This window comes from Eretmochelys imbricata, chromosome 26 (assembly GCF_965152235.1).
Source record: "Eretmochelys imbricata isolate rEreImb1 chromosome 26, rEreImb1.hap1, whole genome shotgun sequence".
Classification (NCBI taxonomy): domain Eukaryota; kingdom Metazoa; phylum Chordata; order Testudines; family Cheloniidae; genus Eretmochelys; species Eretmochelys imbricata.
This window is the reverse complement of record NC_135597.1, coordinates 14,805,674-14,833,655: the sequence shown is the minus strand read 5'-3', so window position 1 is coordinate 14,833,655 and position 27,982 is coordinate 14,805,674. Positions and strand designations below refer to the sequence as shown.

At 56.6% G+C, this 27,982-nt stretch overlaps 2 protein-coding genes across 2 annotated transcripts in view; one reads left to right on the top strand and one right to left on the bottom strand.

The window, feature by feature from the left end:
- The first annotated feature begins 570 nt into the window (after window positions 1-570).
- Window positions 571-19,944, top strand: LMAN2L (lectin, mannose binding 2 like). Its single transcript, XM_077805945.1, has 8 exons — window positions 571-711; window positions 1,663-1,781; window positions 5,202-5,319; window positions 6,497-6,579; window positions 13,860-14,021; window positions 14,122-14,236; window positions 15,662-15,781; window positions 16,472-19,944. The coding sequence occupies exons 1-8, from the start codon at window positions 576-578 to the stop codon at window positions 16,612-16,614; spliced, it is 996 nt and encodes a 331-aa protein (XP_077662071.1). The 5' UTR covers window positions 571-575; the 3' UTR covers window positions 16,615-19,944.
- Window positions 19,945-20,893: 949 nt separating this feature from the next.
- Window positions 20,894-27,982, bottom strand: part of FER1L5 (fer-1 like family member 5) — an 80,159-nt gene continuing 73,070 nt past the window's right edge. The window contains exons 46-51 of the mRNA XM_077805569.1: window positions 25,557-25,698; window positions 24,601-24,700; window positions 24,028-24,224; window positions 23,261-23,370; window positions 22,434-22,581; window positions 20,894-21,373 (exon numbers count right to left, since the gene is read on the bottom strand). Coding sequence (XP_077661695.1) covers window positions 21,281-21,373; window positions 22,434-22,581; window positions 23,261-23,370; window positions 24,028-24,224; window positions 24,601-24,700; window positions 25,557-25,698 — 790 coding nt within the window. The 3' untranslated portion in view covers window positions 20,894-21,280. The remainder of the gene's footprint in view (window positions 21,374-22,433; window positions 22,582-23,260; window positions 23,371-24,027; window positions 24,225-24,600; window positions 24,701-25,556; window positions 25,699-27,982) is intronic.

Genomic DNA, 27,982 nt, shown 5'->3' with positions numbered 1-27,982 from the left:
TAAAAGGGCCTGTCAGTGCAGCGTGGCTGCTGAGATGGGCGCAGGTCCCACGAGGCGGGGGGGGGCGGGGCTGGGCAATGTCTGGTGCCACGGAAGTAACCGGAGCATTTCGATGGGGAAACTGAGGCAGGGAGGCACAGTCAGGGGCCCCCTCCGGCCCCCAGCACCACGCACGGTCCCATCGCCGCGTCACAGTCGCCAGGCCACCGTCACCATGGCACCGTTGGCCCCATGTCGCTAGGCAACTGTGGCCGTGTCCCGCTGGGGACGCAGAGCCCGCAGCTGCTGCCCCGAGAAATGGGGACCGGGTCCCTTTAAGGAGCCCCGTGCCCGGAAGCGGCGAGGGCACTACATTTCCCAGAGCCCCTCGCGCGGACCTGATGGGTGGGGCACGACCGCACGCGGCCGGCCGCGTTCCGCCCAGTGACGGATGCGCTCCTCAGCCAACCAGTATCACGATCCGCGTCAGTGGGCGGTGCCTGGAAGGAGCCAATGGCGGAGCTGGGCGGGGGCGCCCTGCGGCCAATGAGAGGCGCGGGGGCGGGGGCCGGGGCCGCGGGCCAGGCTGGGGGAAGATGGCGGCGGCGGTCGCGCGGTGGTGGCGGGCCGGGCTCCCGGGGCTGCTCGTGCTGCTGGTGCTGCGCGGGGCGCGCGCCGAGCAGACCGAGGAGCACCTGAAACGGGAGCACTCGCTCAGCAAGCCCTACCAGGGTGAGGGGCCCCGCTGGGGGGGGTCCCTGCCGGGTGGGTGGGTGGGTGTGGGCGTGGGGGGACCCCCGCGGGTGGGTGGGTGCGCGTGGGGGGACCCCCGCGGGGGGGTGTGGGGGGAGCTAGGCGTGGGGGGATCCCCGCGGGGGGGTGTGGGGGGAGCTAGGCGTGGGGGTACCTCCGCGGGGGGTTGGGGGGTGTGCGGGGGGGGGACCCCCGCGGGGGGGTGTGGGGGGAGCTAGGCGTGGGGGGACCCCCGCGGGGGGGTGTGGGGGGAGCTAGGCGTGGGGGTACCTCCGCGGGGGGTTGGGGGGTGTGCGGGGGGGGGGCCCTCGCGGGGTGTGTGTGTGGGGGGCACCTGCCGTATGGGGGTGATGGGCGCCTGGGGCGAAGGGGGAGCTCGTGGGTGGAAGGGGGTGCAGGCGGAACTGGGCTGGGCGAGAGGGGCTGGGACATTCGGGGTGTGGGGTGGTGGGATCAGGGGAAGCAGTAACTGGGGCGGGGAGGACGGGGGGGGGAAGGAGTCAAAGTGGGGGAAAGGGGAGTAGGGAGGGGGCAGGCAAAGAACCTGAGGTAGCGAGTTGAGTGGGCGGCTGGTGTGGGGAGGACAGGGAACGGCAGGGTGGGGTGCGGAGGGAGCCGTGGGGAGTGGCTAGAGTATGGCAGTGTTTGGGGGGCGGGGAAGATGCAGGAGGGAGAAAGGCCGGGGGATGAGGTGTGTAGGTGGGGTGGGAGGAAGCAAGTGTACCTGGTGCTTTGTGCAGCTGTCTGGAGAGGGAAAGAGGAGGCGGCCAGGCGGAGGGTCTGGGAGGAGAAACAAGGCAGAGAAGGAAGCAGAGGGGTGGGTGGGAAGATGGATTGAAGGGGGGTTGGGTGAGGAGTGGCAAAGCACAGGGCGATCAGTGCACCCTACCATTGTAGGGCTGGTGCAAATGTTTCCCTTCTACCCGCCAGGTGTTGGATCTTCCAGTTCCTCTCTCTGGGACCTTATGGGCAATGCCATGGTCACGACTCAGTACGTCCGCCTCACACCGGACATGCAGAGCAAACAGGGGGCCGTGTGGAACAGAGTGGTAAGAATAATGTTCTCTAGCAATCTGTGAGGAGCGTTGGCACTCCAGGGTTTTGTATCTTGTGCAGAAGTGATTTCTATCTTTGGGCTGCAGCCAGTATGTCTGCATTCAAGGTGGTGAGGGGTAACAAGATGGTAATCGGGATGACTTCATTTATGGAGTCAAGATTCTGATGGGAATCTGCTGCTGCAGGTTACAGGAAGCGGTGCATTGATGTTGAAGATCCTTTGCTCAAGTGCGGAATGAAGGGTGGATGGGCCTCGGGCGGATTGGCCAATAGTTTTCATGAGAGAAGACAGATTTGTGGAATCGTTGTGCAAAATAAACTCCAGCTACAGTTAATCTGAAACAAGCCTGTTGCTAAATCAGTGTCTTGGCAATGTCTCTGCTCTCGGTGTATCTACAGGAGGTCACTAACCTGGTGACGATGTTCCATTCCACTGAGCTTTTCCTTTGACTAAAAGCACAAAAAGGCAGTGCTTCTAACTGGCTTGCTCCCGGGCAATAGCCCTGCTAATTCTATTATGGGATTTGATCCTAAATCCCTCTATTATTATAGCTCAGATGTCCCATTCAGGATCACCACTCCCTGTGCTCCCTGTACATGGCACATTCTTTAGAGCCTGAGTGGATGAAGATCCATGTCCCCCAAATACAATGATTTATGAAAGAGGCTTTTTGTTCTGGGGTAATGTGAACTGTGTAGATGTGCAAAAGAACACTGGACCAAAGGCAGATCTGGTATAAGCAGTTGCAACTCAGATAAGTCAGTGGACTTGTACCTGCTTATACCAGTATGAGTTGGGCTCACTGAGTTTATCCTGTAAACTTGATCTGTCGTTCCCCTGCTCCCAGGTGCCAAGGTTCCACCAGAATCTGAAAACGACTAACCTCACCTCTACCTTTAATGCTTGGCCACAGCAGCACAAGTACCTGGGTTCTCTACCTTTCTTTGGTGGCTGTCAGTTTGAGTCACACATTCATCTCTCATCGAATGTTTATCTAACTTCAGGTTTCAGAGTAGCAGCTGTGTTAGTCTGTATCCGCAAAAAGAACAGGAGTACTTGTGGCACCTTAAAGTCTAATAAAATTGTTAGTCTCTAAGGTGCCACAAGTACTCCTGTTCTTTTTATCTAACTTAAGTCTTGCCTGAGGAGTGGATATAATTTGCTTATGATGTGAAAAGCTGGAATTTGAGCCAGAAAGTGTCTTACGGTCAGTATATCCCCCTGTGCTGTTCAGTGCAGGCCTTCTCCACTTAAATCTGCTTGGGCCCTCTAACCAACTCCCATGGTCTTCCCTTGCTGCACGATAGCTGGTCTTGTAATGGATCCTCCTTTTTAAAAAAATCACTCAAACCTGAAGCTTTGATAGGATGTTTCTCTGGATTATAGCTGTAATCACACACTTTCCAAAGCTGAAAAATGCCTATTCTTGGTGAGTGCAATTGCAAGGCAAAGAGAAGTGTGGTCTCTTAGCTGTGATGTGGACACAGAAGGGCTTGCTATTAGAGGCTTTCTTTTTAGGGTCTTAGGGCTTTCTTTTAGGCCCGTCATCTTGTTGTGCCTATAGTCACATGGTGCAGGATCGTGATGTAGTTTGCAAGTGTGCACGCTGGATTTCAGTGTTTGGCAGAAAAACATGAGAGCAGTGATTCCCGATCTCTTCCAGATTAAGACGCCCTCCCATCTCTCAGTGGTCTAGCGAGAAGCCCTCTCCCATTTAGTAGTATGGAAAGGCCAGCGTGGTCACAACTCCCTCACGCTTGCATCTGCTGGCCCAGGTTGAGCTCATACACTGCAGATCACTCCTTATAATGTCTGGCTGTGCAGTTGTAGTTTTTGTCTGCATTTTGTGCAGGCAGTGAATTTCAGTGCCTAAGTTCCGTGATAGGATATACAGTAGGAGCCACTCGAAGACATGACAGTTTGGGATGGAATTTACCTGTGGGGTACATAGTGATGCTCTTTCATGTACTGTAGTTCCATAAAAAGAAAAGGAGTCCTTGTGGCACCTTAGTAAGCTTCCTGTAGAACTATTTTGATTTCTGCTCTCTCCAAACAAGTACCTGTCTAATTCCGCCTGCCGTTTGAGTCCAGAATAGTTGACTGTGTGTTGGAAAAAGATAGCTTGTTCCAAGAGCAAAGGCACTGTAGCTGTACCAAGCCTTTCCAGGTCAGTACTCTTCTTGCAGCCCACTGTGTCAGGGATACTCTGCTTAGGAGGACAGAGTCCTGTCAGTTAATAGCCATGTCCTTTCATTCCATGGAATGAGACAGTTTTAAATCAGACATCGCTAAGCCTTCAGAGTGTGTTGGACAGCTGCCTTCTTATATTAAAGAGCTGTGTAAATTGTCTCCATGGAGCTCGGAGGCCTCCCACGTCTCTGTACAATTGTCTGTATGATGTAGGTGCGTCTCTCTGACCTGAACATGTTCTAATTGTCTGTTGTGAGTCTGCCTTCCACAGTGAGTTGCCACGTACCTCTGGTACATATCTGTGGTGCGGGGAAGGCTTGATGCTGCTGCGTTTGGCAATCAATCCCCAGCTATGGACACTCTTGGGACACTCTTGCGAGATGTCTCTGACTGTGGATCTTCCTGTTCTTTCATATGGAAATTCAATACAATGCTGACTACAGCCCTTTTTAAGCATTTTATTTGTAATGCGTTTTCAGATGTGACTTTGAAATGGGCAGTTTCCCTTTACATTTGACTGTGGTCATATGGTACGAGTCCAGGAGTCGAAGTACCTGTCTAGCTGCTGACTGGTATCCAGGCTGGATGACTCCATGATAAAACTATTTACATTCTTTGCCTCGATTGGTTCTACGCTTCATCTGATGTTCATAAAGGGGTGTCATTTGTTCATCTATAGTGATGAAATCCAAGCCGCTCTGGGCCTGATTCTGATCTCTTTCCCTGATTTCACTGGCGTTACTCCTGGCTTCGAACAGTGCGAGATCGGAATCAAGCTCTTTGTTTTTATATCCATGGTTCCCTAATCTTCCCTAATCCCCCTGTGATTAATTACTCTTGCTGAAATACAAAAGGTAAGGCCGTGCAGCCTATTGGCAAGGGACATGAAGGACGAAGACATCTCTGCAGTGTGGCTCCATTTAGCAGATGTATTTGTGCTAAGGCAGGCCAGTGCTTTTCCATGAGGCGGCGGATGTGTTGGTGCCATGGCTTGCTGTCTGTGCAGAAAAGCAGCTGTGCTGTCTGGCTGGGGACACTGCAACCAGTTGTGGCTCTCCCTCCCCATCCAGATAGAACAGATCCCAGCTGACATGGGGTCCCTTAGTAATGTTATCTGCCTGCAAGCCAATAGCCAGAAGGGCTGTGAATTGCAAGGGGTGTGTAGGCTATTGTCAAAGTCCCCCTGACTGCTGCACACGCTCTCCCCCTTTCTCTCTTGCAGCCTTGTTACCTCCGAGACTGGGAGATGCAGGTCCATTTTAAAATCCATGGGCAAGGCAAGAAGAACCTGAATGGGGACGGCTTTGCCATCTGGTACACCAAGGATCGCATGCAGCCAGGTAAAATACTCTCACAGAGGCGTCGTCTGCAAGGGGAAGTGCTGCACAGAGCCTCCGCTGCCGGCTTTCTCCTGCCCCAGCGGAAACACGCTAGCCAGAGAGTGCCGCCCTTGGCTGTGGATGTAGATTGCATCTACAGCTGCTGCCATCCTGCTCCTATTTGCAGGGACCGACAAGGAGGGAGCCAGGAGCGACTGTGACCCCACTATAGCTAATACTGACTTTGCTCTGCAAAAGCTCGGGGTGACCATTGATGGGGGCTCTGAGGAGTCCAGAGTGGCTATGAATTCAGCTGTGCAGTAGCAAACTGCTTGCCCTGATTTTCAGAGGTGCAAAGCAAGCCCCATTCCTACTGCAGGAATGGAGGCTGCAGTGGCTCCAAAGCTCTGGAAATCAGACTTGTGCTGCGAAGGGCAGTGTCCTAGTGGGCTAAGCATGGGCCTGGGGCCAGGAACACCTGTACTCCGAAACTCTGCTCCCGTTTCCCCATCTGTCAAACGGGAAAGCCTCCTACCTCATGAGTTGTTTGTAAAGAGCTCTGATATCTAGCACTCCTTCTATGTAGATTGCAAAGTGATTCATCAGGTGAGAGTGTCGCTGTCCCCATGTGACAGATGGGGGAAGAGAGGTGCAGAGGGGGAGTGGCAGACCCGGGGATCGAACTCGGGTCTGCGGGGTATTGGTCCTGTGACATGGGCACTGGGCTCTGCTGCTCAGCAAGTGCTAAATGCTGCCACGCGGAGGGGTCTTCAGGCCCCCTAAGCACGGATCCAGGAATGGGCTCCCCTGTGGGGAGAGGGTGAAGGTAAAGGGTGACTTATCCAATGCCACTTGCTAACATTCCTTCCGAGCTGTTACTGGCGCTAAGCCAAGGCTACCTTCGGAGGCATCTCTGGCCTAGATCCTTGGGGGCAAACTCCTTCAAATGGGCATTTGCATGAAGTTGGAGGCCTCCCCACTGGCTCTCTCAAGGAGGCAAATGTCTGACACTACCAAATATTACTGCATCCTCTTCAAGCTACTCTTGTGGTTCTGCTCCAAGGTGGGGCCCATCGATGGCTTGGGGAGTAAATCTACCCACGCACAGGGTGGAAAGCACTCACCCCACTGTCTCTGCTAGAGCATGACAGCACGCAAGCTGTGTCGCCCACTGTTCACACTCTGCCATCTGTTCCAGGGCCCGTGTTTGGGAGCAAGGATCACTTTCTGGGGCTGGGGGTGTTTGTGGACACCTACCCCAATGAGGAGAAGCAGCAGGAGGTAAGACGGCTTTGTGGCAGTTCCGAGGGAGGTGGGAGATGAATGTGAAGTTGTATTACCATGGCTATGCCTCTAGAGCTTGGGGGCAGAGTTGGCGTATTAGCTTGTTCAAAAGGGAACTGGAACACGTGACTTAGGAGGAGAGACTGAGGGAACTGGGATTGTTTAGTCTGCGGAAGAGAAGAACGAGGGGGGATTTGATAGCTGCTTTCAACTACCTGAAAGCGGATTCCAAAGAGGATGGATCTAGACTGTTCTCAATGGTAGCAGATGACAGAACAAGGAGCAATGGTCTCAAGTTGCAGTGGGGGAGGTTTAGGTTGGATATTAGGAAAAACTTTTTCACTAGGAGGGTGGTGAAACACTGGAATACGTTACCTAGGGAGGTGGCGGAATCTCCTTCCTTAGAAGTTTTTAAGGTCAGGCTTGACAAAGCCCTGTCCGGGATGATTTAGTTGGGGTTGGCCCTGCTTTGAGCAGGGGGTTGGACTAGATGACCTCCTGAGGTCCCTTCCAACCCTGATATTCTATGAAAAGGCTTTGGCCATATTTCTAGCCACAATGCAGCTGTATGTTAGAGATCCCAATCGCAGAACAGTCTAAACGTAGCTTCTTCTCCGGCTCCTCCTGGCTGCAGCTTTTGGTCACTTGCTATTGATGCTGCACTCTCTCCCCTCTCCTGTCTCTCTTCCCTTCGGGTTTTGAGTTTGCTGTCTTCCTTGTCCCTCTCCAGGGGACTAGCAGGAGGCAAGTAGCTCTTCATACATGGAGGGGGCTGCAGGCCAGACCAGTGAGCTTCCCTCTGCAGCCCCTTCTGTGTGTCATGGCATCTGGTGTAGAGGCGCACTCGCAAAGACTGAGCGATCCTGGTTAGTGTCTCCTCACTGCCGACTCCCCGTATGAAGTATCACTGCTCTGCAGGGCAAGTCCTGATGGTGGTGGGCATTGTCTGGCTGCCCAAGGCCCGTGTGTGCAGGCCGGACACACCGATTAGGACGAGCTATAGGCCTACAGCGGCCTTCGGCAGTGGCTGCGTATGCTTTGCAGGGGATATGGGAGAAGGAGAAATGGGAAGCAGTTGTACTCGTTTCCCTTGGGGATTTGGGGACTCCCCGGAAGCTGTCTGAAGTGTGTGGACACTAGCTAGTGTGGACCTGTAGTGTGGTGATCCTCAGCTCTGCATAGCAGTGGCCCAAATGCTAACATAAGAACAGCCCTACTGGGTCAGACCAAGGGTCCATCTAGCCCAGTATCCTGACTGCCAACAGTGGCCAGTGCCACATGCCCCAGAGGGAATGAACAGAACGCAGAATCATCAAGTGATCCATCCCCTGTCGCCCATTCCCAGCTTCTGGCAAACGGAGACTAGGGACACCATCCCTGCCCATCCTGGCTAATGGCCATTGATGGACCTGTCCTCCATTAACTTATCTAGTTTTTTTTTTCAACCGTGTTATAGGCTTGGCCTTCACAACATCCTCTGGCAAGGAGTTCCACAGGTTGACTGCGTTGCATGGAAAAAACAGTTCCTTTTGTTTGTTTTAAACCCGCTGCCTATTAATTTCATTGGGTGAACCCTAGTTCTTGTGTTATTCACGCCTTCTCACAACACTTCCTTATTTACTTTCTCCACACACGATTTTATAGACCTCCATCATATCCACCCTTAGTCTCTTTTCCAAGCTGAAAAGTTCCAGTTTTACTAATCTCTCCTCATATGGAAGCTGTTCCATCCCCCTAATCCTTTTTGTTGCCCTTTTCTGAACCCTTTCCAATTCCAATATATTTTTTTTTGAGATGGGGCGACCACATCTGCACGCAGCATTCCAGATGTGGGCACAACATGGATTTATAGAGAGGCAACATGATATTTTCTGTTTTATAATCTATCCTTTTCTTAATGAGTCCCAGCATTCTGTTTGCTTTTTTGATGGCCGCTGCACAGTGAGTGGATGTTTTCAGAGAACTCTCCACAATGATGCTAAGATCTCTCTTGAGTAGTAACAGCTAATTTAGACCTCATAATTTTATATGAATAGCCGGGATTATGTTTTCCAATGTGTATTACTTTGTATTTATCAACATTGAATTTCATCTACCATTTTGTTGCCCAGTCACCCAGTTTTGAGAGATCCTTGTGTAACTCTTCGCAGTCTGCTTTGGACTTAACTATCTTGAGTAGTTTTGTATCATCTGCAAATTTTGCCACCTCACCGTTTACTCCTTTTTCCAGATCATTTACAAATATGTTGAGTAGGACTGGTCCCAGTACAGACCCCTGGGGGACACCACTATTTCCCTCTCTCCATTCTGAAAACTGATAATTTATTCCTACTCTTTGTTTCCTATCTTTTAACCAGTTACCAATCCATGAGAGGACCTTCCCTCTTATCCCGTGGCAGCTTACTTTGCTTTAGCGCCTTTGGTGAGGGACCTTGTCAAAGGCTTTCTGAAAATCTATGTACACCATATCCACTAGATTCATCTTGTCCACATGCCTGTTGACCCCCTCAAAGAATTCTAGTAGATTGGTGAGGCATGATTTCCCTTTACAAAACCCATGTTAACTCTTCCCCAACAAATTATGTTCATCTCTGTGTCTGACAATTCTGTTCTTTACGATAGTTTCACCCAGTTTGCCCATTACTGAAGGCAGGCTTACCAGCCTGTAATTGCCAGGATCGCCCCAGTACTTGCTGGTCAGGGCTTCCTGCACAGTGCTTCTGTTAAGCTGTTCTGGAGAACATCTCCTGTGCTCTAGAGCTGTACAGCCAGGCAGTGTTGTTACTTATTATTGAGACAAATGTGGGCTAAACCAATGAGTGTGTATTAGAGCTGGGCCCAAACACGCTTTCACTGAAGAATTGCTTTGCAAAGGAAACCAGCATTTTTGAGACACTTTCACTTTATCAGAAAATTTCCAAGGACATTGACAAAGGTTTTGTTTCAGGCATTTGGATTTTTCTAAAGTGAGTGGGGAGGAACCCCATGGCTCTCCTTTAGACTCCAATGTCTGACCAGCTCAGCTGTGCAGCTGGCTTCAGACCTTGAAACTGATTGAACAGATCTGCAGGTCTTGAATCAGCATCCAGTTTGGTTGGAACATTAACAATGGTCTGCCCTTGCTCTATGAAGGGCCATTGTACCCTTAAGTTGGATCCTAGATAATGCTGGGCAGCTGAAGAAGCCACACTGATGCTATTCCAGGGCTTGGAGTTGAATGGAGGATAAAGATCAGAATCCGAGCCACAATGCAGGGAGAAATGACAGCATCTCATAGAATCATAGACTTTAAGGTCAGGAGGGACCTTTATGATCATCTAGTCTGACCCCTTGCACAACGCAGAATCTCACCCACCCACTCCTGTAACAAACCTCTAACCTATGTCTGATCTATTGAAGTCCTCAAATCGTGGTTTAAAGAGTTCGAGGTGCAGCGAATCCTCCAGCAAGTGACCCATGCCCCATGCTGCAGAGAATGGTAGAGGCCCTGGGGGTTTTTCACCTATCTGCCCTGGAGGAAAATTCCTTCCTGACCCCAAATATAGCGATCAGCTAAACCCTGAGTATGTGGGCAAGACTCACCAGACAGACACCCAGGAAAGAATTCTCTGTAGTAACTCAGATCCCACCCCATCTAACATCCCATCACAGGCCATTGGGCATATCTACCCCTAATACTTGAAGATCAATTAATTGCCAAAATTAGGCTATCCCATCATACCATCCCTTCCATAAACTTATCAAGCTTAGTCTTGAAGCCAGATAGGTCTTTTGCCCCCACTGCTTCCCTTGGAAGGCTGTTCCAGAACTTTACTCCTCTGATGGTTAGAAACCTTTGTCTAATTTCGAGTGTAAACTTCCTGATGGCCACTTTCTATCCATTTGTTCTTGTGTTCACATTGGTACTGAGCTTAAATAATTCTTCTCCCTCTGTGATATTTATTCCTCAGCCTTCTTTTGGTTAGGCTAAACAAGCCAAGCTCTTTGAGTCTCCTTTCGTAAGACAGGTTTTCCATTCCTCAGATCATCTTAGTAGCCCTTCTCTGGACCTGTTCCAGTTTGAGTTCATCCTTAAACATGGGAGACCAGAACTGCGCACTCTATTCCAGATGAGGTCTCACCAGTGCCTTGTATACCGGTACTAACGCCTCCTTATCTCTACTGGAAATACCTCGCCTGATGTATCCCAAGACCACATTAGCTTTTTTCACGGCCATATCCCATTGGCGGCTTATAGTCATCCTGTGATCAACCAATACTCCGAGGTCCTTTTCCTTCTCTGATACTTCCAAAAAGAAAAGGAGTACTTGTGGCACCTTAGAGACTAACCAATTTATTTGAGCATGAGCTTTCGTGAGCTACAGCTCACTAACCAATTTATTTGAGCATGAGCTTTCGTGAGCTACAGCTCACTTCATCGATGAAGTGAGCTGTAGCTCACGAAAGCTTATGCTCAAATAAATTGGTTAGTCTCTAAGGTGCCACAAGTACTCCTTTTCTTTTTGCGAATACAGACTAACACGGCTGTTACTCTGAAACCTGATACTTCCAAGTGATCCGTCCCCAGCTTATAACAAAAATTCTTGTTATTAATCCCTAAATGCAGGACCTTGCACTTTTCACTATTAAATTTCATCCTATTACTATTACTCCAGTTTACAAGGTCATCCAGATCTTCCTGTATGATATCCTGGTCCTTCTCTGAGTTGGCAATACCTCCCAGCGTTGTCATCCGCAAACTTTATTAGCACGCTCCCGCTTTTTGTGCCAAGATCAGTAATAAAAAGATTGGTCCCAAAACTGATCCCTGAGGAACTCCACTGGTAACCTCCTTCCAGCCTGACAGTTCACCTTTCAGTGTGACCTGTTGTAGTCTCCTCTTTAACCAGTTCCTTATCCACCTTTCGGTTTTCATACTGATCCCCATCTTTTCCCATTTAGCTAATAATTCTCCATGTGGCACCATATCAAATGCCTTACTGAAATCAAGGTAAATTAGATCCACTGCATTTCCTTTGTCTAAAAAAATCTTAAAGAAGGAGATCTGCAGCCTTTCTCCTGCCACAGATTTGTGCTGGTGTCCGGTTACGGTCCGAACCAGACAGTCAAACACACACAGGAGGCTTTTATTTCTGTTCAGATTGGGCCCAGGGCTCAGTTCTGATCTCTGCCACTGTGAACTCCGTTGACATCTGTGGTGCGGCCTGGGATTCTCGGGGAACAGGTGTAGAACTCGGTCCCGCATGAGATGGGAGTTCGCGCCTTGGGCTCATGTGCCCAGCTCCCCAGGACACTTGTTTCCACATGGCTCTGGCTCTGGGACTGTCCCTTGCCTCAGAGAAGCCAAGAGCCACTTCCTGAACTGTGAACACTTCCCTTCTACAGCAAGAGGGAGCAGAAACGCTGGACAAGACAGCGTCAAATCACTCTAATAGCGCCTGCAATCACAGCTGCACCCTCTTTCCTTACGTAGCTCTTCATTTCCTACGTGTAACGTGGGAGCACCCTGCTGTAATGTGTGTGTGTGTGTGTGATGGACACAGTTGAGGGTGCTGGAGGAATTGTAGATATGGGTGGTGGTGATTCCCGCCAAGCAGTCCTTTGTTGGCATGTTCTAAGCTCGGGTCCTTAGCTCTGGGTTAATGTGCTTTTGTGCTGTGGGATGGGGAAGGGAAGTACAGGGTATAAACTGGGCAGGATTACAGTGTGGGGTTTCTTGGGCCAGTTGCCTTTTTAAGCCATGTATTCAGTGGTTTGGTGCATGACTTGCAAAATGTAAGGTACCCTCAAGTCTTGGCAAGGGGACAATGCTGGTGGTTTCCTAGGGTGCATTTCCTTCCCAGTTTGCAGGTTCATACAAAACTATCTGGTCAGTGACTGTCTTGTTCTGTACCCTTTCTTGCTCTCAATAATCCTTCTGGACTCAGGCTCAGAAGAGGAGGTATACCCCTGGAAATCAGGTATTTGCTCTTAGCTCATTTCCAGCCTCCGAGTCCCCTCCCCTCTCTCTGTCATGGGCACTTCCAGGGTGTTTGTGACCTTGCTGGGTGAGAGAAGGGCATTGCGAGAGTTACAGAAATCTTTATCTGACTGCGGCCAGTATGCCTGGTTCAGAGCCAGTCTCTCCATCTGCTGCCAGGTCCCCCGGCCAGCGTGCTTGTGACAGAGTGCGCTGGGCTGCTGATTACTTTCTTGTGACCTGAAGGAAGTCTAACGTGTGTAGCCTCCCCAAGCCCCTCACTCAGGGCCTTGCTGCTCGGGTGGTTTTGATACAGCTGTCTCTTCCTGTGGCGTCTCCTCATGGCTGCACAGGTCCTACATGCGGAGGAGACGCTGCAGCTCTCGAGCTTGTCTGTTCTCATGGATCCCTGCTGTTCTGAAGTGTTCCTGTTTCATTTTAGAATAAACAAACCTCTGATCCCCCACCTTGTGCATCTCCCTGCTACGCAGCATTACGCCGGGGTCTGGCCTTGGTGCAGTGCTTGCCTTCGCTCGTCTTCTCATCCCCTACTCGACAGAGGAGGGTCCATCAGAAACGAACTAAGCTACACGTACCAGTGGCTCAGCTGTGGTGTGTTTAGCCCGTCTGCTACTGCAGACCTGGGAAAGGACTCTGCCATTGGGCCTCTGGGCAGCGTTGCCCATCGAGAGGCGTGGGACTGCCTCAATGCGCATGTCTTGGTGGAATGGATCTTAATAAAAGAAAATCCCAACTCAGAGGAGGCGCGTGACCCCCGTGAACAGTGTCCTGGCTGGCTGGGGCCCCTGGGCTGTGGTAGCCGGACGTCCCTGTCCCAGATCCAGCCCGGCCCAGTGGTACTACAACCGCTTGGCTGCCTGGCCTGTGCGACAGGCGTGCAGTGGCGCGGGGGTCCATGCCACGCAATCCACCCGCCCAGGGGTGGCAATGGGAAGTTGTGGGCGGTCTCTGTAGAGAGAACAGAGGCAGAGCCCATGTCCCTCTCTAGACCTGGGTCTCTCGGAGTCAGGTTGAGGCCTGGTGGTAGAGGGATCAGTCAGTCCAGTGCCTCCTGCCAGCACCTCGCTCCCTTGCAGACCCAGTCACGCCGGGCTGCGTGAGAATTTCGAGCGCTGGCCGAGGCTCTTGTCGGTCTCTCGGCCCTGATGTCGTGCTCCATGCTGTCAGTGTCCTGTGCAAAGCCGTGTTCTCTGCTGCCTGCCTGCATTTGCCCTGTTGCCCATGGTTCATATTGCCAGGCCTCCGCAGAGCAGTGTGAGGAGACCACTAACCCGCGGCCTTGTCCCGTGTTCCCTAGCATGTGTTCCCCTACATCTCCGCCATGGTGAACAATGGCTCTCTCACCTACGACCATGACCGGGATGGACGGCCCACTGAGCTCGGAGGCTGCACGGCCACGGTGCGCAACCTGAACCATGACACCTTCCTGGTGGTCCGCTACGTCAAAAGGAGGCTGACGGTGAGTGGTGACTCCTTGAGCTCTCCAGGACCAGGTCGGCTTCATGTTGGGAGGGCTGGGCTGGGTTGCTCTGAGTTGAGTGAAGTCTCGTGTGTTTCAGATCATGATTGACATTGATGGCAAGCACGAGTGGCGGGACTGTATTGACATGCCGGGGGTCCACCTGCCAAGGGGATACTTCTTTGGGACCTCTTCCGTCACTGGAGACCTCTCAGGTACCGCGCCGTGACCCTGGCCGGTGCTCCACAAGCGCTGAGGGTGGGCCTATGCTGTGCCTGCGAGTCTCCGAGCCGGGGTCTTCAGAGCCTGGGCTGCACGGCTGCTTCCGGCACCGGCGCGTGAGCCTGAGTCTGTGGACCTGGCTCTCAGGCTTGCTGCTGCGGGTTTTGAACACACGGTAGCTGCACCCAAAGTGACTGGGGAGCGAAGGCTCTGCCTTCACAAGTGCCTCCGGCCAGACCTACCACGGTATTGAGGTGCCTGAGGTGTGTTTGAAAATTGCAGGGGGCACCTTCGGGCGCCGAACTCCCCAAGTCATGTCCTTGGAAGGGTCCTTGGCGTTAACCTCAGTCTGAAAGGCTGACGTTTGGTCCGAACGGGACACCGCACCCTTCTGTTTTCAGTGGCACCCCAGGAGCTCACAGGTGACACTTCTAGGCTTGGGGCACCTGAATTCTGCCAGGTGCCGGGGGGCTCCTCTGAGCTGACATAAACAGTCCAAGGATTTCAAATACAAAGGTGCCCACTCTGACTCCTGAACCGCCTCGGCCACTCCCTGGCTCTGGGGATACCTGCAGCTGAACCTCTGATGTTCACAGCCTGCAGTTCGATGGGGGCCTTGGGACATACTTTGGGGGTTTAGAGCAAGCATCCTTCTTACACAGTTTTGCAGGGCACTTCTTGAGCTTTCTGGCCCAAGAGCCATGTGCTCCTGTTCCAATATAGGTGAGGGGACCAGTCTCGTGGACACTGATGCACAGCTGTCTGGCCCACTGAGGCTCTTGGTGAAACGAAAGCCTTGCCTTTTTCAGTCTGTAACGTCTGTGTGCATTCCGTTCAGTTTATGCCATAATACCCGAAAGTACCAACCCCGTCTGCTTCAGTCGTTCTTAAGCCAGTTTAGAACAGGTTTGAATCAAGCCCCTACAAAAGCATGTTGCTCACCAATGCCTGGATTCATTGTTTGCTCCAAGTAAAGTTCCTTTTATTTCCAAAATCTCTGCAGATGCTCGGGGAATTGGAGAAGCTGGCTGGGGCAGTTGAGTTGTCCTGCTAATATGTGTGACAGAAAGACAAAGGCAATGAATGCCTGTGAGGATGATTCTAATTTTCTGCCTTCAGGTTGCCGAATGGACTTTAAATCAGAGGTGCTCCCTGGCTGAACAACTCCTCATTTCTCAGTCTGAATTTCAGTGGCTTAAAGGCCCCTCGTGGCAAAGCATGTTGTGCTGGACACGGTCCAACCACAGAAGATGGCAGGCGCTGCCCCGGGGAGTGGAGTTCTGCTTGCTCCGTGCATGGGTGCTTGGCTCCGTTTGAGCAGATGTTCAGTGTTTCCCTCTTCCAGCCCCTCTGCCATCCCTGGCCAAGGTTCCTCTTCCTGCATACTGTCTAAGGCCATGTTTCTCTCGTGCCCCTAGATAACCATGACATCATTTCTCTGAAACTCTACCAGCTGACGGTTGAGCGGAGTCCAGAGGAGGAGAAGCGGGACAAAGAGGTGTTTCTGCCCGTTGTGGACAACTTGAAACTGCCCGGAGGTGAGTAGCGCACAGGTTGGTGAGGTGCAAGGCCGGGACCCACCAAGTACCTGCTCTCCTCAGGAGATGGGCTATTCCATTCATCAGGCGGGGTCCTCACACCATCTGCTGAAGCTCCTGCCTGTGAGCCCCTCTGCTTGAATGGCTCTATTAGCTAACGTTCAGCGTTCCTAGAAGGCGGGAATGATGTGACCGAATGCTGAGCGCGGATGTCCCCACATCTGTCCCAGTGCTCTCTGCAGTGTCGGCTTCTCCAGTACCCCGGAGAGAGGAGCAGCCACGGCCTCGAGCGGGGATTAGGTGTGCCGGGGCACAGCCTGCCCTGGGTCTCCCGGCTCCGGAGCTCTGCTGCATGGAGGTAGCCAAAACCCTGGCTGTGCTTTGAGATCCTCTGCAGGCTAGGGACCACGTAGCATGCAGTCTCTGAGCCAGGCTTTCTCACGTCTCTGAAATCTCCCCGGAGACCGAACCCAGATCCCATAGCTCAGGACAAACGCAAGCAGCTCCCTTTGGATGGAGTGCTGGGGAAGGTGGGCGGGTGGATGGCTGTCTCCCCTGGACACCGCAGAGATGGGCAAGGCAAGTAAAACCCAACCAAGCTTGTATGCAACCCCCATCACCATAGTCTCTGAGCGTGTGGGCTCTGTGGTGGCTAACCCGGGCTTGTGCCCCTCTGCCTTTGCCCCACAGTGGAGGCCCCACTGGAACCCATGAGCAGCCTGGCCCTGTTCTTAATTGTCTTCTTCTCGCTGGTTGCCCTGGTGTTTGCCATCGTCATCGGAGTCATAGTCTACAACAAATGGCAGGAACAGAGCCGGAAACGCTTCTACTGACCTAGGCGCCTGCCCAGCCCCTTCCCTCGACACACGAGCAGCTCTGCTGGAGTGGGTTGGCACATGCCAGAGGCTAGCTGAAGAGAAGCCCTTGCCTGCTCAGCCCAGACTTTCCAGAGCCCCTTCGGATGGCTGCTTCTTTGTTGGCCCCCATGGGGACCGCTGCGGTCTCTCTTCGAGGCTCCCAGGGGGAGTGGACGTCCTGGATCACATGGGGAGCAGGCTTCGTGTGACACGTAGCGCATCAGGAGACTCTCGCGGGTGGTGCAGTGACAGATGGGCTGTCCCCCAGCAGCTCTTGCTTTGCAAGATGTTTAGAAGATGCTTGGGGCGGGTGTAGCCGACTGCTGTATCGTTTTCGTGTTGGTGAGCCTTACGTGTGCTATCTGGGGATGTTCCACAGCCCAGCTAGGAGGCCAGGCACTGAAGACTGTAAAATTCTAGAAAAGCCCCTCTGGCTTAAGGGTGAAACTTGGCCAAACCAAACGTTTCTTGCTGGTAAGAGGAGTAGTGTCCCGGCTCCCTGGCCCTGCCCCCGCTGCTCGCGGCCTGCGTTGCCGTCCAGGTGGCTTTGCTGCCTGAGGCTGGTTGGGAAGGCCGAGCTCATCTGCCCCAGGCAGCTTGAAATCTTTAATCCTGGTTTTGCCATAGCACAGCTGAATCCTGCACCCCGAACGAAATATTCCACGTCTCGCTGCTGCTCCTCGTTTGGAAGTGGGGAACGGGCAGCTGTGCTAAAGGAAAACCCCTCGTTTTACAGTCACCCCAGTACGGTCTGGGCATGAACACAGATATTGGCTACTGGCCTCCCAGTGCCACCCTGATCCTGCCTGATCTCCCAGCACGATGGCAGGGAAAGCAAGGGCTCTTCCAGGCTGCGGGCTGGCCTTGATGCTGCAGGGTCTTCTCAGCCTCTGATGGAAATTGACCTGAGCTGCTTCCATTCAGTGCCTCCACGATGCCACTGCTAGCCTGTGCTCACCTCCTCTTTCTCCCCGACAGCCGGGCTTTCCAGCCAGGGCTAAGGGGGTTTGCGTGGGTGAAGCATGCACTAAAAAGTCTCAATGCAGCCTGGTGAGACCAGGCCAGTCTGAGAAACCGTCTGGATCCCGGGCCCATTGCACAAGGGTCGGTGCGTCTGCGTGCAGGGTCTCCATGACGCTTGTTGCTGAGCATGGGAATGTGGTGGGCAAGGGACAGCTAGTCCCGACCCACTTCCCGTTCGTTCACACGAAGCCAGGTCACGTTGCTGGGGTGGGGTTCACGTGATCATGTTGCTGTCCACATGCATGGACTCGCGCAGTGACTGCCCGTTTTAACACTGGGTTCCATTGTAATAACCACTTGCTGCTGTCAGGGGGGCCTGTCCCTCCACCGCTGGGTCAGTCTGCATGCAGTGCTGCCTTCCTCCCTTCTGTACATCCCGGCTTGGAGCGCAGGGGCTATTTGCATGTCACCAGGTCCTGTTAGTGGTGTAGGTGTGATGTGAAAAGGCTCCGTTCTTTCTTCCTCACCCAGAAACCTGATGCCAGCATTTGTACGTGGTCCCTTTGTGTTTGTGAAGGATCTAGATCTGGTTGTTGTAACCAGGAGTTTGGAAGCGTGCTGGCAAAGGAAGGTCAGAGGGTTTATTGGCCTGGCGGAGACCTTAGCCATGCTTGGGAAAGAGAGTTCTGATCTCTACAAAAGCTTTGCTGCCTTTCAGGGAGGGTTAGTTATTTCCTACCTCAATGACTGCTGTGTTTTAATGAGTTCTTGCTTTCTGTAGGTCCTGCTGAGGGTGCTGAGTCGCTCATAATACAGATGCAGAGGGGGGAGAAGGGTCCCCTGGAAATTCTGGGTATAACACTTTGTCCCTGACACTGTTTCATTCTGTAGTGTCAACAGGCCTGTAGCTGTGAGCTCAATGTGGACAAGGCTTGGCTGGTTCGACACAACACACCAGAGCCATGTTCTCACCTTATCCTAGCCAACCACGTCTAGCTGGATCTCGTGCCCTTGTTACAGTGACAGTGAAACCAGCCCCTGACGGCTCCTCCTGCCTGTCAAGCTATCTCTGGGGCCCAATAATGAGGGCTGGGATGAGGAGAAGGTCTGAGCTGAGGAAATGCCAGGACTTCTCAGAGGAACCTGCCCTTTGAAGGAGGAAGGTTTAGATTCAGAAAGTCCTCTCCCTTCCAATTCCTGTCACGGCAGCAGAGCCTGGATTCCTGATGTCTCTGCACCCAAGGGTGGCCATGGCCCAATTAAGTAAAGAACATGGTTATTAGTTAAGACTTTCAAAAGACTTGTGATTTTTTTTTTTCTTTTTAAGTGCCTCAGTTTTTGGGCACCTAACTGGAGACATCTTAAAAAGCCTCCCTGTTTGGAGCAGGGCTCCCAGCCCCTTGTGAAAACCAGGCCCCTTTCAGGGGTCTCCGGCTGGGCACCCAAAATCCCCAATTGCTTTTGAAAGTCTTGTATGTAAACCCTGCCCTGCTCCGGGAGTGGCCAGCCAGGGGCACTGGGACAGGTGCGGTCACCAGCATTGCTCCTGGAGCTGTGCTAACATGGCCCAGCCAGGAAGCAGCTGTTGTAGCCGGTGCTCCGCAGGGAGTGTGAGAGGCAGCGAGCAGCGGCGTTGTTAACCGAAGGGTTCCTGAGATCTGCTGGTGTTGTGCCCTGTTGGGCAGGAGCTGCCAGTACCAGTGGCCAGATGGACGCTGCAATCTGCAGCCTTAATGCGATGGACTTTACAGGGGCATGAGACCTGATCAGCAGAGGTGCAGGTGACAAACTGTGCGCTCTTTACCCAGACCCCAGGTAGCTCATGGCCTGGGGGTGAGGGTGAAATAGGGCAGGGGGAAGCCAAGTGACTTACTGCAGCTCCTGGTATGGTAAAACCTGCAGCTCTTGCATTGCAGGCCTGTGCTAATAGGAGGATGTGGGCTTTCTGAAGTGTGGAGTGACTGCAGGCCACAGCTTGGGGCCTCTGCTCTGGACACTGAAATGTGATCCCTGCTTGCGTATCTTTGAGTTCCGCCCTATTTCCCTCCCAACGCAGTTCAGAGCCGTGGCCTCTGTAGGAAAATCAGTGACGAGGCTTCAGGAGGTGCTTCCCTCTGCAGAAAGGATCCGCCTAAGACGTTTGCTCCCGTGACTGCATATCTAAGCCCCCTGCCCTGAGGGTGGCAACCTGGCATTTGCTGTAGCAGGGTGGCTTGGTCTGGTAGGATGCCTCTGGGGGAGATTTTACATGTGGCAAAGCACGAGGGCAGCCTGAAAGTGTGGGTTCTGCTTTTTTGCCTCTTTTAAAACATTTTACCTGATCAACAGAACTGTATGTGTGTACACCTGTTTCTGCAAGTGTAATTTGTGTCCTGGAAAAACACACCCCTACAGGGCTGTACTGCACTTAATCCTGGGGCGCTGCTCTTGTCTGCCTGCTCCGGGATGCAGGGTTTGGGGTTGGGTATTGATGGACCTTATAGTTCTACAAAGAGCCCGCCAGGTGTGTACGTGTCCATCTTGGCTCCTCCCAGGAGTTCCCTGGGCACCGTGGGGTAAGAGCTGCACTTTCCCCTGCCCTCCTGCCCCTGCTGCAGCGGCTGGTAGGTACAGAACCGCCTCAGTGAAACATGTCTAATTCCTTCCCCATGCAGGGCTAGCCCCGGGCTGCTGGCAGAGTGCTGGGCGGGACCCTGGGCTCGGGGGGGCCCTTATCTGAGCCACCCACCCTGGCTAGAGGCACAAATGCTAGCGGGAAGATAAAAGCCCCTGCCGCTGGGCCAGCGGGTGCATAAATAACCTCGATCGACAGGGCCTTGTTTTGATCATTACAAAGAAAACGTGACCCCCTGGCAGAGCTGTGCCTGAGGATACTGGTGTAGGGGGGGTCTCTAGCAGCCTGACTCTGCCCCACTCAGTCCCTCTCCAGAGATCAGTCACTGGTATTTCATGCTACCTCCCCGCGGGGAGCAGTGGGGAAATACAGCTGCCTCCTTGGGCGGCTGAAAGGGCCAAGGAGGCAGCTTTGCTCCTGCTGGGACTTGCCTCTCCCGGCCAATGCAGCGCTGGCCCTAACGTGACTTCGTGCCGAGGGCAAAAAGAGCCCAGCGCAAGCCTGGGCAGGAACTGCTGCGGGAGGCGAGGCGCGAAGTCGAGGGCTTTCCCAGCAGGCTGGGAGGGGAATCGTCCCCGGGCAGGGGCTGGCGCTCAGGGTTTCATCTCTGCAGCCCCATAGTGGACGCAGCTCCTGTGCTCGAGTGAGGCACCATGAAGAAGGTCTCAGGCGCTCGAGCCAAGGGGAAGGGCGTCCTTTCCGTGCCTTTATTGGGGAACGCTGGCCCTGGATGCTTTCGGCCCAGAGAACGACCTTCCTGGGGGCAGGGCCGCTTTCTAGCTGCTGAGCTCCAGCACTGTAGTCACGGGCCTGGGCTCAGGGGCCCTTGGCCCCGGGGATGGAGCAGGAGCCCAGGCCAGCAGAGCAGGTGCGGGGAGCGAGCAGTAAGACCCGCGGCTGCTCCCTTGGGGCAGGGAAGATCCAGGTGATGGTAGGGCAGGGGCTGGTGCCCAAATCCCCAGGCTGGGGGAGGGATGGGTCCCTCGGTGCTGGGGGACAGCCGGTGCTGTCTGTCTTCGGGGCCTGTAGCAGGCTGTCATCCCAGGAGCTGGGCTGGCCTGGGGCCTACGGGCTCCCGCCGCTCCCCGCCAGCGGATTGAGGCTCCCAAAGGAATGGAGACTGCGGAAGGGGTTTATCAGCTTCATGGCCAAGTAGCGCTGGGGAGAGGAAGGGAGAGAGTCAGGCCCTGCAGCATCTCTAGCCAGCAAACCGGGCTGGGGGCTGCCTCTTCAGCTGGCTCCATGGGCCAGCGCCCTCCCTTAAACAGGGCTGGATTAACCTATTGTGGGCCCCCCTGGGGGCAATGGAGCATGGTGTGGGGGGCAGCCCCACTCCACCCCGCCCAGTGCAAGGCCCTCTACAACCCGGGAAGGTGCCAGACCTGCTGTGGCCCGCCCAGCCCTGTGGGCCTATGCTGCACACAGCCCCCCCTGCCCAACTCCCTATGCCCAGAGCCCCCCTAGATCCCCTGTAAATGCACAGCACCCTGCCCAGTGCCCCAACACATCTGCCCCACCCCCTCACAGCCCAGCCCCCCCGAGAGACCCCTCCCGGCCATACTCAACAGCTTTGCAGGGAGTGACTGTGTCCCGGGGCAGGGGCTCGCTCTGGCCCCCTCGGGCATGAAGCCATCAGCCAGGGCCTGCCCCGGCCTGGCTTCCCCAAGACGCGGTTGCCTGGAGGGGCCCAGCCAAGCCCCCCTCACTGTCTTGTCCCCCTGAGACTGGCCAGGCTTCTGCACCAGTCCCAGGTGGCTCAGCTCTGGGGAGACAGGTGGGCCTAACAGGTGACGGGAAGCAGAGACGCCCGGAGCTGGAGGGGCACCGGGGTCCAGCCAGCGGGCAGAGAGGAGACGGGGCAGAGAGGAGCCCTTGGCTGGGCGGGGGGAGCCAGGGGGGTCCTGGGGCGCAGTGCAAGCGGAGCAGGCTGGGGCCCGGCTCCACAGTGCCAGGCCTGGCGTAGGGGGGGCACAAGCTGGAGGGCAGCAGGCCCTGGGGCCCTGCGCTGCAAGGCGCTCCCTGTGACCCCTGCAGGGAGCTTTGGATCCCCCTCCCTGGGGTCCCCCCAGAACTCGGCCCCGGGAAGCAGGGCTCGGGCTGCGGCCCGTCCCGGGTGGCACCGCTGCCCCGGGCAGGCTCGGTTGTTCCCTCCTTTGCCTGCACCCGGCCCCAGGGCTCTGGGGGGCCCCCGTGGCTGGGGGCCCCGCCGGCCGCGCACCGGGGAGGCGTAGATGAAGGTGGCGAGCAGGAGCAGCAGCAGGAGCAGCGCGGCCCCCAGGACGATCTTGCACTTGTGCGGCTGCCAGAGGGCGTAACGCAGGCTCTTGACGGGGGCCGCGAACCACAGGAACGAGGCTTCTGGGCGCCTGCCGGGAGGAGACGGTGTCGGGCAGCCGTGGGGGCTGGGCAAGGGGGTGGGCTCTTCCTGGGGCCTTCAGCTCCCCGTCCAGGCGGTGCCCTAGCAGTGGGGAGGGGGCTACCCCAGGTGACCCCTGTGCTCCCTGGCTCAGAGCAAGTGGGGGGGTCCCTCCCCACCCCTTCTGCCGGCCGTCCTGCCCCTTCGTCATGTGGCAGTGAGCGCTCCCCCAGGGCCGGAGCAGGGGGCTGGGTGCTGGGGCTTCCCCCACCCCCGGAGTCTGCTGGCGGGGTCAGGAGCCCCTGGGGCCTTCCCCCACCTGCCTGGAGGCCGCGGCTCTGGCCTCACACCACCCGGCGGCAGATCTTTCCCGGGGCCCCCTGGGCGCAGGCCTGGTGGCCCAGGGGCTGATCCACCCCGGCTCCCGCGGCAGGGACGGGCGTGGGGATGCGGGGGAGCGGGGCTGCTCGCTGCCCCGTGGCTGGACCGGGCGGCAGGAAGCAGGGGAGCCTTGGCGCCGGTTAGTGCCCTGGGAACGGGGCGTTTGGGAGCAGTAAGTGGTTGGGCATGTGCTGGGTTATTGATCCTGCTGGATCGATTCGGGGGGTTTCCCTTGTAACGCTCCCCCCCCTCTTGCCTCCGCCTCACCACCCCCCGCTCGCACAGCCGAGCCGGCTCCCCCCACTTACACGGGGGGCTGCAGGGTGGGGTTCATGTTCGGCTCCTCCCGTCCCTTCCCGGCCGGCCGCTCTTCCGCCTCCTTGGCCGTCAGCATCTCCAGCGTCATCTCGATCTTCCCCTGGAGAAGCGAGGCAGGCATTGGGCCATGGCGGCAAAAGGCAGGCCCCCCCCCCGCCAGAGGTGCTGGGTGCTCCTCGGCACCTGCCCGCAGCTGGAGGAGGATCGTGCCCCTGACCACGCACACAAACCTCTGGTTCTCCGACCCCCGGGGACACCCTAGCCCCAGAGGTGAAAGTAAGCCGGTACGCCCCGGTACAGCGTACCGGTAAGAGCCGGTGCAGCGTACTGGGGCAGCCCGGCTTCCCCAGGGGGCAGTTTGAAGGGGCGGGGGCTCTCAGCAGTGGCTGGAGCCGCGGGCCCTTTAAATTGCCTCCAGAGCCCCGCTGCTGGAGCCCTGGGGTAGCGGCTGCAGGGCTCCGGGGGCTATTTAAAGGACCCGGGCGGTAGAAGCAGGGGAGCCCCGGGCCCTTTAAATAGCCCCCGGAGCCCTGAGCTGCTGCTACCCCGGTGGGGGGGCACTTACCTTACAGGGTGGGCTGGGGCTGGCTCTGACCCCCCTCAACTCTGCCCCTTCTGCCCTAGGCCCCGCCTTCCGGGGGCCAGAGCTGGCCCCAGAGTACCGGTAGGTCACTCCACTTACTTTCACCTCTGCCCAACCCCCGCCTCCCGCTCTGGGCCCCCGTGTCCTTGCGGCCGGCCCCCAGCTGGCTCATACCGACAGCCGCTGCCTGCCCTCCTCCTGCACCACGCATGGCCACCAGCCTCGGGCGAGCCTTTGCTTGAAGAGGGAGGTTCTCCTGGGGCAGCGGGCTCGGGCCGGGGAGTCGCTCTCGTCCTGCAGCATTTTCAGGGTGCAGTCCCGGGGGCGCCTGGCTGGGCAGGGCACGCTGAGCAGTTTGATTTCCAGAACTCCTGCAAGTAGCACAAGAAAGCTGCAGGGAACAGCCCGGGGACAGGGCGATGGAGCCCTTCATGCCGCCCAAGGGTGCTCCCAGAGCGGACCTGACAGAGGCCCTGCCTGCCCTAGAGGGGTGGGGCCGATCCCAGGGTGCTGCGCCTCACAGCAGGGGATCCATTCAGAGCCCCCCCCAACAGGGCTGCTCTTCCCGCTTTGTGCAGGGACCGGGGCACGGTTTTGCGCCCCAGAAGTGGCTGCCTTTCCCTGGCCCTGCAGCATCTGGGCTGCTCTTGGGGACAGAAACGTACACGATCGTTAGCGAGGAGGGGACGGCCCTACGGCAACCTGTGGGAAGGGCAAACGTAACACGCTGCAGGGTAAACGCCTCACCGAGAAAATCGTCAGCCGAGAACTTGTCGTTGTCCCACACCTGGAGGATGAGCTTGGGGGGCACCTTCAGCACGGTCTCATCCAGGCTCCAGAGATATTCCTGTGAGCAGAGCGGGCGCGAGCTGAGTGGGTCCCCCCAGGCTGCGGGCAGGGCAGCTGCGGAGAGTCTGTGGCCAGCTGGCATCTGTGGCCAGCACATACCAGCTGGGGGCCGGGTGACCCAGCTGGGTGGGGAAAGGGCAGCCCGGGCACTCGGCCTGCCAAGGGGATGCAGCGTGGGAGGAAGCGCCAGGCTGCTGGGGCACTTACCAAGTTGCCAGCCAAATGAATGGCTGTTTATAGGTCTGCAGCCTTTAAAGGGTTAATGCCCCAGCGGAGGCTCAGCGTGCTGCTCAGAGGTGGGCTTGCAAATGGAACCCCCCCCCCCCAATTAGTGGACATCTGCAGCCTTCCAGCCTAATGCAGGGGCTGGGGCTCCCAGGGAAGGTTGTTATGGGAGGCGGCAGGTCAGGCTGCATGATGCTGGCAGTCAGGGTAGGGCCAGCTGCTGCGATGCCCTCCCCACACACAAGGTGGCAGCACTGACAATCCCTTTCCCCCGGCATGGCCAGCGCTCTGCCCAGCAGCCCAGCCCCAAAGATGGTCAGCGGGGTCACAGTTCCGGCCAGGATGGGCGAGGACAGACCCGAGCAGGAGACAGGCTGGAGAGAGTTGGCTGCAGAGGGGCAGATTTAGGGCAGGAGCCCGTGCCCCAGGCAGGCAGCGGAGCACACTGGGACTCCGGCCAGGGGCACTACAGGCATCGGGTTCAAACTGCTAGGGGGACTGGCCCGCCTGAAACACAGCCTGGGCCCTACCTGCCCCTCGGAGCAGCAGCGATGGGTGTGGGGCCATAGCAGGGCAGAGCAGGCCGTGCTGGCGCAGGGAAGCGGATGCCCAAGGCGAGCAGCACCCACCTTCCTGGGCAGGACGCAGACCTGCTCCATGGGCAGGAACTCGAAGGGGAAGATGAACCTCCAGTTGAAGTTGCCCTCTCCTCCCAGGGACCTGTAGTGCGCATCGGTTCTCTGCCTCTCCTCCTCCAGGCCATCCAGCCACCTGCAACCAGGAGCCCGAGGCTGGCGTGTGAATGGAGGGCATGCGGGTCCCACATCACCCTGCCCCGTTGTGCGACACGGCACCCGCCCTGCCTCGCTGCACCCGCCCTGCCCCACCCTACCTCACTGTGCTACAAGGAACCCTGCCCCACCCTGCCTCGCTGCACCCGCCCTGCCTCGCTGTGACACGGCACCCGTCCTGCCTCGCTGCACCCGCCCTGCCCCACCCTGCCTCACTGTGCTACAAGGAACCCTGCCCTGCCCTGCCCTGCTGCACCCGCCCTGCCTCACGGTGCTACAAGGAACCCTGCCCCGCCCTGCCCCGCTGCACCCGCCCTGCCCCGCCGTGCGACGCGGGACGGAGGACGTGGAGCTCCCGGGCAGCGGGGGGAATGCCCTGGAGCTTCTGGGTGACAGACACCTCAGAGCTCGGAGCCGCTGCTGGGGGTCCCCTGGAGCTGTCAGCCACAACGGTGCCAGGTGCTGGACCCCTCTCCCCCACACAACGGGCTGGGGCTCTCTCCCCTCCCCGTGGGCTTGAGTCATTCCCCCCCCCCCCCCATTTTTAGCAACAGTCACAGACAGGTCAAGGCTTCTGTGAAGTTTGTTTGCTGCCCGCGACCTGGCCCTGTCACTGTCAATAGCCATGACAGCATCAGAAGTGGGTTTATGACAAAGCTCAGACTCCGAGCCCCAGAACAAAGCGTCCCAGCAAAACAGAAGGGTTCTGGCTCCCAGGCTGCCTCTGACGCTGGCCCCCTCAGCCCTGTGGCCAGGGCCCTCCGGGGTCTCGCTCCGTCTCCGAATCTCCGTACAGCAGGAGCCCCAGCCCTGCCCCCAAAGCTGGGGGGCTCAAGCACTTGTCACCCCCCAGCTGGTGCTGGCCCCACTCAGTCCTCAGGCTCCCGGGGCTTGGCAGGCGGCTCTGGCTGGAGTCGGCCCCCGGCTAACACAGACCCTGCCAGAGCCTCCTTGCACCCCCAGCCACTGCAAACCTCTGCCCTGCCCGGGGAGGCAGCATTTATACCGGCCCCTTCTCCCAGCTCACCCCCCATTGGCTGGGAGAGAGGGAAGCCTGGCCCCGCCCACTCAGCCAGGCTCCTGGGCCCAGGCCCTTAAAGAAACAGTACCAGGTTCCTGCCCTACTTCCCATCTCCCCACGTCCTTGTGTCCATAATCAGGCCTTTTGGCTCTGAAAGAGCCGTACCGGGGTGGGGTGGACTGACCAGTAGGCAGCACTGCCCCTAAGGGGCAGACTACCCCATCACACATGCCTGTCCTCCATTCCCTTCCCAGCTAGCCCATGCATGGTGGGGCGTGCAGAGCCGATGGGAAGGGCCATGTGCAGGACCTGGGGGTTGGGAGGAGCTGGGGAGGTTGGAACAAGGCAGAATCCTCCACCGCTCCTGGGTCAGGCCTCTCAGGTCGGGGGCTCCTGCCTTTCCCCCTTTCTCGCTCTGTGCTAGACGGGCCGGCTCTGCTCAGGAGGGGCCCAGAGCGGCTGGAGCTTGGGAGAAATCCAGAGACATCCTGCTCCCATAGGCACCGACTTCTGGTGTTCCTGGGGGGTGCTTGAGCCCCTGCTCTGCCCTGGGCCCCACTCCCACGCCACCCCTTCCCCCAAACCCCCACCTCCCTCGGGCAGCATCTGGCCAGGGGCTGGGATGTCCCAGTCTCTCTGCCAGTGCAGTCCCAGGAACTGCCGGCTGTCGACAACCAGCACAGACCGTGGGGGCTTGCTCTTATGCAGGTGGTTGTTGGCTCAGGGCCCTTGATAGCATCTCCACCACGGCCTGCCCGCCAGGCACCGGGAGCAGAAGCAGCCAGCTAATGACAGACCCAAGAGCACATTGGCTGGGCCCCAGAGCACTCAGCTAAAGTCCCGATTCAACACCCTCAGAGCAAGACAAGTCTCAGAGAAAGGAATCAAGATCCATATTGATACTCAGCAGCCAGCGATTCCCGCACCTGCCAGCATCAACCCACTGGAGACCCACTGAGCTATGTAGAGAGACTTACCTTCAGTGCTACCGGGGGTCAGCACTGGGGACACCGGCAGAGCCATGTGTTCGGGCAGACCAGGGCTGGGACAGCCGGGGGCTGCGGGTCGGGAGCGAGGGGCACCGGCAAGGACGGTGTGAGGATGGGGAGCCGCAGGGACAGCCGGGGGCTGTGGGTCGGGAGCGAGGGGCACCGGCAAGGAGGGTGTGAGGATGGGGAGCCGCAGGGACAGCCGGGGGCTGCGGGTCGGGAGCGAGGGGCACCGGCAAGGAGGGTGTGGGGAT

Excerpts from the sequence above, each read along its gene's own strand:
- LMAN2L (XM_077805945.1), top strand. The coding sequence starts at position 576 with ATGGCGGCGGCGGTCGCGCGGTGGTGGCGGGCCGGGCTCCCGGGGCTG. Across the intron at positions 14,237-15,661 it reads CGTCACTGGAGACCTCTCAG|ATAACCATGACATCATTTCT; the intron begins GTACCGCGCCGT and ends TCGTGCCCCTAG. Across the intron at positions 15,782-16,471 it reads CAACTTGAAACTGCCCGGAG|TGGAGGCCCCACTGGAACCC; the intron begins GTGAGTAGCGCA and ends TTTGCCCCACAG.